General features: G+C 42.1%; 1 protein-coding gene across 1 annotated transcript in view; it reads right to left on the bottom strand.

Moving 5' to 3' along the window:
* Positions 1-1,499: 1,499 nt before the first annotated feature.
* Positions 1,500-10,367, bottom strand: part of LOC126757145 (5-hydroxytryptamine receptor 2B) — a 32,777-nt gene continuing 23,909 nt past the window's right edge. The window contains exons 8-12 of the mRNA XM_050470805.1: positions 8,381-8,602; positions 6,230-6,803; positions 5,427-6,044; positions 3,333-3,492; positions 1,500-2,643 (exon numbers count right to left, since the gene is read on the bottom strand). Coding sequence (XP_050326762.1) covers positions 6,297-6,803; positions 8,381-8,602 — 729 coding nt within the window. The 3' untranslated portion in view covers positions 1,500-2,643; positions 3,333-3,492; positions 5,427-6,044; positions 6,230-6,296. The remainder of the gene's footprint in view (positions 2,644-3,332; positions 3,493-5,426; positions 6,045-6,229; positions 6,804-8,380; positions 8,603-10,367) is intronic.

Genomic DNA, 10,367 nt, shown 5'->3' with positions numbered 1-10,367 from the left:
AAATTCGGAAAATGTGACAAAAAGTTCCAAAATGTGTAAAAATAATGAAGAAATTCGCTATATTTTGAAATTTTTGTATGAAAAAGAGAAGAATGCCACGCAAGCCGGCACTGAAATTTGTGAAGTTTGCGTAGATAATGCTGTATCAACTCGTTTAGCACGGCAATGTTTCGCTTGCTTCCGTTCTGGAAATTTCGATATAAAAGATGCACCTCGCTCTGGTCGACATATCGTTGAAAAAGTCGATGAAATTAAGGAAAAGAGTAACCAAACCTGACACATAAGCAGCCATGCTATCGTTAAGGAACTTAACATTCATCATCAAACGCTTTGGAGCCATTTAAAAAAGGCTGGCTTCTAAAGGAAGCTCGATGTTTGGGTACCACATTAATTGTCTGTGAAATATTTAATGGACCGAATTAACATCTGCGATTCTTTGCTGACAACAAAATGAAATCGAACCACTTCTGAAGCGAAAGGAAAAACAGACGAAAAGTGGATCAAATACCACAACAATGTATGAAGAAGATCATGGTCCAAGCGTGGTGAAGCTCAACAAATGGTCGCTAAGCCAGGGATGACGCCTCAAAAGTTTATGCGAGGTGTTTGGTGGGAATGGAAAGGAATCATCCACTACTCGTATGAACTTCTCCAGCCTGGTCGAACAATTGATTCTATATTTTACTGTGATGAGAGAATGATGAGAGTGAATGAGATTGAAGCAAGCAATCGAAAAAAGGCCAGAACTGATCAAAGGAAAAGGCTTCGTCTTCCATCAGGACAACGCTAGACCACACACATCTTTGATGACTCGACAAAAGCTGGGAGAGCGTGGCTGGGAAGTTGTGATGCATCCACCATATAGCCCTGTCCTTTCACCATCCGACTACCATTTGTTTCGGTCAATGCAGAACTCCCTTAATGGAGTAAAGTTGTCTTCAAAAGAGCCAGTGAAATGACTTGTCGCAGTTTTTCGCCGAGAAACCAGAAAAGTTTTGCACTAATGGAGTAATGTGTCTAGCGGAAAAAATAGCTAAAAGTGGTCGACTAAAATGGTACATATTTGGTTCATTAAAGTTCATAATAAATATGAAAAAAAACTAAGTTGAAGTTTGATTAGAAGTACAAAAAAATTTACTTTTTCGACTATCCTATACATTATGCTTCCTTAATTGCCGTTATTCTTTACATATTTAATTTTGACTTAAAAACCGAATCCAGTGGAATTGCAAGGTAGAGCTTTCATAACCTTAATTTAACAGACATCCATACTCACCTTTCAAGGGCAAAGATTAAAGGTTGGAATTAGCAGTCATTGTTTAATTTCCATAATTCATCTTTATATGTAAATTAATAGGCATCTTGATGTGAGTGCGTGATTAGCAAAAGAGTGAAAATTGAATTTAAATTCCCATCAAGTCACATCACTTGCTCCGATGTGCGAAAGCCTGCAATACAATCAAAACAACTTTACGCCAATGAAATGAAACCAAAAGTGATGCAGTTTTTTACAGACAGTTTATTTTCAGATCTATACATTGCCAGCGTTTCTAGTTACACTTATTAACATTATTATTATGGTTTTGTTGCTGTGGTTGTCGCGAATTCATTTGCTAGTTACACCAACAGGTAAGCTGAAAAAATAAGCGCTCAAAACGCTCTATGAGCGTGGATAAACTAGCCGTACACACTTAATCTATTTACAAAGTTATTAACAAGGCGGGGATTTAAAAGGGTCCTGTGGGCTTATGCAGGTTCACCATGGCACCATAAAGTCCCATTTCCTGGGGAGCGCATTGCGCGCAACAAAGTCGAAAAATAAGCTTAGCACACTAATCTACTTAGGCGTATTCAAATCTCAAATCGCGAACATACATACATACATACAATAGAAATGCGATTATGATAACTGAGCTTTATATACATTTACATAAGTACTATGTATGAGTGCGCAGTACATAAGTGACTAAGTGATAACCTACACACGTACATATGCCGAGTAAAAGAACGCTGAATGCAAAAAAATATTATCAATTTTTAACTTTTTTTTGTTTTTGTATGTACAGTTATATGAGTAATATGACGCAATGCCTTAAACTATGTACTAACAATCACTGACATATACTTACACTAACGAATTTATAAATACTTTTGATTTTTGACTTGCGATTGCACAGTTAAGTACTTAAGTTTACAGTTACATATATATATATGCACATGGGTTCAGTTAATATCCACTTATAAGTAGGTATATATGTATATAGTTGTTCCCAAGACTATCAGAAGACTTTGCGAGTTCTTAAAAAACGTAGTAAATCATTCTAAATACTATTAAAACTTTGTTTTTGTGTCTCTTTAAAAGCGTATCGTTTACTTTCACTTAATTTATGCCACTACAAACTACATACTTACTTACAAGTACAAGTATATTTGTTAGTTGATTCTCTCTCTCTCTCTCTCTAAATATTGTATATATGTTGTATGTTTAGTTGTGTGTGTACATACATATGTGTCACCGCTATACATATGTATGTGTCTGTAACAAAAGTAGATTTAATGACGAAAAATCCTTTAATTGGCTTTTGGAAGATGGCTGGGACATGTGACTGGTGTCCAGATTGTCAGCGCGCTGTAGCTATTTAGCTGTCGGCCAGAGGGTGAGCGGGTGAACGGGTTGGCAGCAGTTGGCGAGGCAGCGGAGGAGGGCAGTGAAAGAGAGGAAGAGAGCATTGGAGACCTAATTAACACCAAAATCTTCCAAGTGCGTTATTTACTTTCGGGTTAATGAGATTACATTCACATACTTATATGACACTCACACACACACACGTACATATACATATGTACACACTCGCATTCAGGCGCGCAGATTATATTCGCACACAAGCACAAAATGGAGTTGAGATGCGCTGTGAAGAGTGTGGCAGCAACCAAACGCCATTGAGCAAGAGTGTGTTCGTGTGACTGTGTGTGTGCGTATGGTTGTGCGCTCATGTGTTCAAGTTGGTTTCCCGTTTTTGTGAGGACACAAAATGCAGTTTTAATTAACTTTGTGCACCACCGCCGAGAAAGCCAACTTTTCAGCAAACACACACACGCACGCACACAGTCACATCGCTGCTCACAAGTCGCGCCATTCATTCGTTCCGTTACTCAAATAAGGAAATGAAATTGGCACATGCTGCAAAATAAACGAAATGCCACGGCACGCATACACACTTACATACGTACATATAATGTTATATAATAAATGCAGACAGTTGCAACAGCCACTGCAACCAGACGACTGGCTGCTGGGCTCGCCAATTGGCGTTGACGAGCGGCTTGTTTACCTTTAAGTATCGAACTTCAGTTGCTATCAAATCACAAATTCGGTGAGTTGGTGTTTGTATGTGTATGTGTGTGTGCTTATTGCTTGTTGGTTTACATGTGCGTGGCCGTTATCAATCGGTTGTACGATTTCCCATGCTCGGGTGCCCTCAGAAACTTAAGCTGCAATAAAATAACATATTTAGTAGTTATTGTTTTTGTTAAACAAATGCCGAGTTTATTTATCAAATTTCCGAAGTGTGCTTTTTAATTATGTTTTGTAGAGGTCAAGATATACAAATAAATTTCAAGCTCAAACAATGCCTAATTATATTAATTCTATAAAGCATAACAAAACAGTTATAAATTGTGGGGAAATTGGATTTTAGTGACACGTTCTTGAGAATTCACAGGAGCGAGAAAAGTTTTCTGATTGCCATTTACTTGGGAGTGGCCAGAAACGATCCTTTTACATATGGCTCAAGCAGCTCACGACTTCCGGTCTTAGACCAAGTGCCCTCTTTGTAGCCAAAGAACATCCGTTTGAACCGAACATCCGACCATGAAGAAGGTCGAATGGTAATTAACCGTCGGAAGAACAACAAAGCACCGGGTCCGATGGATTGCCGGCCGAGCTTTTCAAACACGGCGGCGAAGAACTAATAAGGAGCATGCATCAGCTTCTTTGTAGAATACGGTCGGACGAAAGCATGTCCAATGATTGGAATTTGAATGTGCTCTGCCTAATCCACAAAAAGGGAGACCCAATAATCTGTGCCAGCTACCGTGGTATAAGTCTCCTCAACATAACATATAAGGTTCGATAGAGTCTATTGTGTGAAAGACTAAAGCCCACCGTCAACAAACTGATTGGACCTTGTCAGTGTGGCTTTAGACCTGGCAAATCAACAACTGACTCGATATTCACCATGCGCCAAATTTTGGAAAAGACCCGTGAAAGGAGAATCGGCACACACCACCTCCTTGTCGATTTCAAAGCTGGTTTCGACAGCACGAAAAGGAGCTGTCTTTATGCCGCGATGTCTGAATTTGGTATCCCCGCAAAACTAGTACGGATGTGTAAACTGACGTTGAGCAATACCAAAGTTCCGTCAGGACCTCTCCGAGCGGTTCGATACCAAATGAGGTTTTAGACAAGCAGACGCCCTTTCATGCGACTTCTTCAATCTGCTCTTGGAGAAAATAATTCGAGCTGCAGACCTGAATAGAGAAACTACAATCTTTTATAGGAGTGCACAGCTATTAGCCTACGCCGATGACATCGATATCATTGGCTCAAGCAAATGGGTCTGGTGGTGAACGAGGGCAAGACGAAATATCTCCTGTGATCAAATAAACAGTCGTCGCACTCGCGACTTTTCTCCCACGTCACTGTTAACAGTCATAACTTCAGAATCGTAGATAATTTCGTCTATCTTGGAACCAAAATTAGCACCAACAACAATGTCTGCCTGGAAAACCAACGCAGAATAACTCTTGCTAACAGGTGCCACTTTAGAATGAGTAGGCAACTGAGAAGAAAAGTTCCCTATCGACGAACTCTATAAGTCACTCGTTATTCCCGTCTTGATATATGGAGAGGGATGGACGACAACAACATCTGATGAGTCCACATTACGAGTTTTCGAGGGAAATTTTCTGAGGAGAACAGAAGTCTTTTCCAATATTGAAGACTTCACGCATGCTTTTCGGAAGAGTTTTTTAATGTATTTATCAGAGCCACATTCAATATGAATATTGTACAATAATAATACATTAGATATGGTAATGTGCAAGTTCAATGCTCAAGGACATTCTCTTTAAATAAAAGTATGGAGCACTATTTCCTAAAGCATTTTTTAAGCTTCCTGTGGACTGAGGAATTCGCTGATTGAAAATCTGCACTTCACACTCAATTAATTTCGATTTGTTGTGAAGTTACCACGACACCATGACATTCCCAACTGACTTATCAATGCCGCACTTGATCCGTCATTATGGTGAAACATATTTTTTTTGTTTATTTAAAGTAAAATTAGGAAAAATTATCACAAGGGAGGCCAAAAAAGTCAATTACTCACCGCAGCAACGCTTTATTCGCTTACATATTTACTTACCAAAGAAATTGCTGCTAAATTTCCAGACGAGTTCACTTCCATGAGCAAACACTTACAACTCGGAGCACCCGCGCGGGTGAACGGGTGAGTGTGCGGCGGCTGTGTGTTTATTCGCAGCGGAAGTGCCATATTTGCACACGCACACACTCACCAACCGCATGTACTTTTCATTCTAGTCACATCACATGCTCAAGTGGTATTTGTGTATCGCATATGCTCGGAGAGTTCTTCGTTGCTTGTTATTTGCATAAGGAGGGAATTACACGCGAGTGCATCGAATGGCGCTGCGTGCGTGAGTGGTGCGGTCGGGGCTGTGCGGTCGAGGGTGTGCAGTGGCGGCGAGTTTGCTGAAATGTCGCAAGGGCAGGGCGGGGCGGCCCTCTACACGAGTTGCCATAGGTGAATCTGGCACTTCTTAGTGACTTTCGTCTGTTCGTTTGTTTGCTTGTTTGCTTTCGCTGCTTGCTTGTGTGAATCAACTGGCGAGGAGACGTGCAACTTCGATGTAGTCACTGGGCGGGGATTGGTTGTGTGGTGTTACTCGTGTTGTTGTTGTTGTCGGTGTTTACTGTTATTACATGCTGTGTATTTCAGCTGTGTGCTCCGTTCGGTTAGTATCTGCAAAACACGAGTGAACAACACAAACAAAGACTGAGTTATGTCGACTCCAACTTTTTTAGTTTTTCAAAAACGTGTGTTTGTGCGTACGCACTGCCGTTATGCAAGACAGACAGAGTGCTTGTAGGACAACTACTTCAGAGCCACTTGCGAGGCAGTGGAGCATGTGGACGCACTTGACTCACCTCGTTTGCATGTGTTGTAGCGTGGCGATACAAAAGTAACGACCACGCTACTCAACTACTCTCAGAATCAAATCTTCCCGCTGCGGCTGGGCAGCGTGCGTTTGCGTCCGCAGAGGATGCGTTGGAAGGCGCGTCGGAACTCCGGATTGAAAATGGTGTAGATGATCGGGTTGAGTGTCGAGTTGAAGTAGCCCAGCCAGAGGAAGAGTGACGTGAGTGCGGCGCTGATGTGGCATTCCTTGCAGAGCGACAGCATGAGCGCCATGACGAAGAAAGGCAGCCAGCAGATGGCGAAGACGCCTGTGATGATGGCCAATGTTTGTGCGGCTTTGCGTTCGCGCTTCGCTTCGAGCATTTGGCGGCGTTTAGCCAGCTTGTGGTAGGGATTTGGTATGCTCGAGAGCAGCTTGTTGGTTGACGTGGCCTCCTTGCCGGCGGTGGTCTGAGCAGCACCAGCGATAGCCAAATGCTGTGCTGATGTGGTTAATGTAATCGCGATCGCCTGTTGCTGCTGCGCGGTGCTGGCCACTTCTTGCGAGACTGTGGAGATTTCACCAATAGCGGAGACTTGAGACTGTTTCGGAGGGATCAAAGTGAAAATGATATAAAAGAAAAGTTTGGAGTTACGAAAGTAGTGAATTGAAACAAATCTAAGCTTTAAACTCGCTTAGGTTTGTATTCTAAATATAATATAAATATCAGAACAAAATGTATGAAAGAGTTTCTAACACCTATGGTGGAATAAAAAGAGCTAACAGATATTTTCGCGGTATTAGTGACATGTTCAAAGATTCAAAGACTCCTCTTACTTGGAGCGTATTAAATTAAACCCAAATTCTAAATGCAGGGTTTGTCCGGAAAGTAATAGGACTGATTTTTTTCCGCCGCGACTGTTCGTTTGAGCGTGCGCGCACCGTCTGGATTCGGTAGAGGGCGTTCCAAGCTAACGAGCGAGCGGCTGGTCAGTTGTCTCCGAGTACCTGGAGAATCACACAAACATTTTCGCGCGACGTGTCTCTGTGAATGGAGCAAGCCGAAAGCAAGTCGTTCGTTAGAGCAGAGGTACACGATTAAATTCTGTGCGCAACTCGATAAATCTGTGACAGAGTTATTTGCTATGATCAAGCAGGCTTACCCAGATGTTGTTTTAGCAAGAAGTGGTGCGTTTCGCTAGCAAAAGGCCTTTTTGGAGGGCCGGGAAGACGTCGCTGATGAAAAGCGGAAGAATGAGCAAATACAAAGTGAAAACGATGATCATTGTCTTTTCTGACATCAAAGGCATCGTCCACCATAAATTTGTTCCTCCTGAACAAACAGTCAACGCGTGGAAGTCCTCAAGAGTCTCAAAAATCAATCGGGTCCGACAAAACATCGCAGCCGATTGAAAGTTGAACCACGACAACCCCCCGGCTCACAACGCCTTTCTTACCTAACCACGGCCGGCATCCCAATGCTTTCGCAGCCGCCCTATAGCCCAGAAGTGGCCCCCCCTCATTTTCTTTTTTTGTTTCCTTGCCTGAGAAGGCCGATGAGAGACAAGCATTTTGAGACGGCTGAGGGACCCAAGCAGCATGAACCTCGGCTAGCAAGGCTATTCCAGAGAATGCCTTAAAGAGTTGTACCAATTGGTTCAATAATTTTTTTTAAATCGATTCAGCCCTATTATTTTCCGGACAAACCCTGTAAAATGGCTGTTGACTCTATCAGCATATTTTTGTCTGGCCTTACTATTCATTTTTTGTTTTCAAAAAAATTTCACAGTTTGGAAATTGTTTTCTGCCATCTTAAGACGAGAGTCTAACATTCTCCGCTTTTAAAGACATTTTTGTGTTTTCGGATAAAAATATTCACCGTTTGAAACTTAAATATGATATTTTTTTCTTTGAGTTTGGCCAACAAATGCCTTTATCCACGCACTTAATATCTATTTTATTGGCATTTGATTACGACCGCCTCCGCATAAATAAAATACCAATACTCAGTTCTAAATTAAACGCATACTAAGTCGCGGGCAATAGCTTAAAATGAAATGAGGAGCCTAACCTTTCACTTATCTTTTTATGACTTCATCCGTGTGTTTCTAATGCAAACCCGATTATTGAATTTTAATGTGTTTCTGATATTTTTGTGGAATATTTTAAGGACGCTTACCTCTTCCGCTTCCCCCGAGGCCGTTGTCACCTCGGTTGCGTGACTTTTGCTATCGAAGTTGCTGGTGCTGTACTCGGTCTCCTCGCGCATGTTGCTGATGCTAAGCGAGTTGCCGACGTTCGTTTCCATGTTGTTGGCGACGGCGGCCGCGTTCTGTTCCGCCTTGCCGAAGCATATTTTTAGGCGCTTACGTTTGCGCTGCATCGAAGCGGTGGAGCACTTCTGAAAGCGATAAGAATGAAGAAAGTGGAAAGTGGAAAAAGTTTAATAGACTAAAGCATTAGCGTATTAAATTATCGATTCAAAATAAAGAAGGATAAAGGAACATGATTGTACAGACATGTACACGCAGACTGAGCGGAGCGTACTTGAGGAGCATGTATACTAAGCTCTTTCGGCAGCTCCTGTGGGATATGGTTGCCATTATTTTCTTGCGATAAAAAGACGAAACGAAGGCGAAGATAATATTTCGCAGCTGCTCCTGTTGCAGATAAATAAAATAAATCATTCATGGAGGCGGGCGAAGAGGCGAATAAGACTTCTGATGTACGTTGCTTCTTTTACATAGCGCTTAAGTCCCGAATTACAGCTACAGCCAGTGCTTTCACTTTCCTTTCTTGCCCACTTCGCTGAGCTGTATTTTCGCTCATTCTCACACTGCTTTCGGCTCGGGTGTTAAGAAAATTACTTATGCTCTGCATAAAGCATGTACATATTTGCATTCTTCTGCTTAAGCTCAACTGTGTGCGAAAGTGCGCACACAGCGACACTTGCTTGGCTGAGTGCATGCTCAAGCCTCTTAATGCACCCCGTTGAAGTGGCATCATTACTTCACTTAATGACACACTTGCCGAAATAAGAAAGCAGCCACCGACACATGTAGTTGTCTTCGTAAGCACAAAATGTGAGAAAGCACGAGAAAAAAACGAAAAACATATGTGTCGACCCACAAACACACAGAGGCAGCGGCGGCGGCAGCGTAAGCGATAAAAAGCCTCATTGAGCGCAGAACAACACAAGCAATAACCGGGTAATTGTCTGTTGCTGCAGCAGAAAGATATTGCTGAAAAACTTCTTGAAAAAATCGCCTTCTTCCCGCCATCTTCTTTCTGCTTTTGTGCCACTCAAGCAGTAATGTTTTCATCTCGGCTCCTTTGCGAATGTTTCTATTTTTGCATTTCTCCCGCTCGCCGCTCACTGGCAGCGTGTCGGCACAGCTGCTGAGTGTACTTTTACTAATTTATGAGATCTGTTTGCACTTTGCATGTGAATAGGCTTGTAATGCATGCAAACTTATTTGTTTGGCGAATAACAAAAGGGATGCTGCAAGGTGCCTGCTCGAGCACTTTCCAAAAACGTCCGTCCGTGTGTGTGTGTGCGTGCTGACAGAAGGGTGCTTGAGGATGCACACAAAGGAGAATACAAAATGAAGAAATGAAAAGGATGTAAACAATAAAAACTATGCTGCAGCTGCTGGCAAAGTATTGTGGTTCCGATTCTCTCATTTCGCATTTCTTCCGTTTTTGCAACGTTCCTAATGCGCCGAGCTGCAAAAGTGCTTACTGTGTGCATATTTTTTGATTTTCTCCTTTCTCTGGTTTAATGTCTTCCTTCGGTTTATCGGTGTTTGCCTAAGCGGCAGATAAGATTGATGTGCCTGCTCTGTTATGATTGGCGACATGGTTAATGTGCATGCAAAAACAAAACACTCCAATCGGGCACATGTGCGCTGGCACCCTCGAATACTTTCAAATACAATATGTTCGCGCCATCCCAACTTTCGTAGTTCATGGTTCTGTGGAAACCCCATGTTGTCAAATAAAATGACCTAAATAATTCCTTTACAGTTATAAACAAGTTTTTTGTTATTATCGGAATTGTTAGGATGCGGATACGAAAAGATGTGTCAATAGAACATTGTTTCAAGAACGAGTGAAGACTGTAGCCGTTCCCACGACAGTCGGGTTTATGTAACCGGAACGAACCC

The sequence above is a fragment of the Bactrocera neohumeralis genome, chromosome 4 (assembly GCF_024586455.1).
Source record: "Bactrocera neohumeralis isolate Rockhampton chromosome 4, APGP_CSIRO_Bneo_wtdbg2-racon-allhic-juicebox.fasta_v2, whole genome shotgun sequence".
Taxonomy (NCBI): Eukaryota; Metazoa; Arthropoda; class Insecta; order Diptera; family Tephritidae; genus Bactrocera; species Bactrocera neohumeralis.
This window is presented reverse-complemented; position numbering and strand designations above follow the sequence as displayed.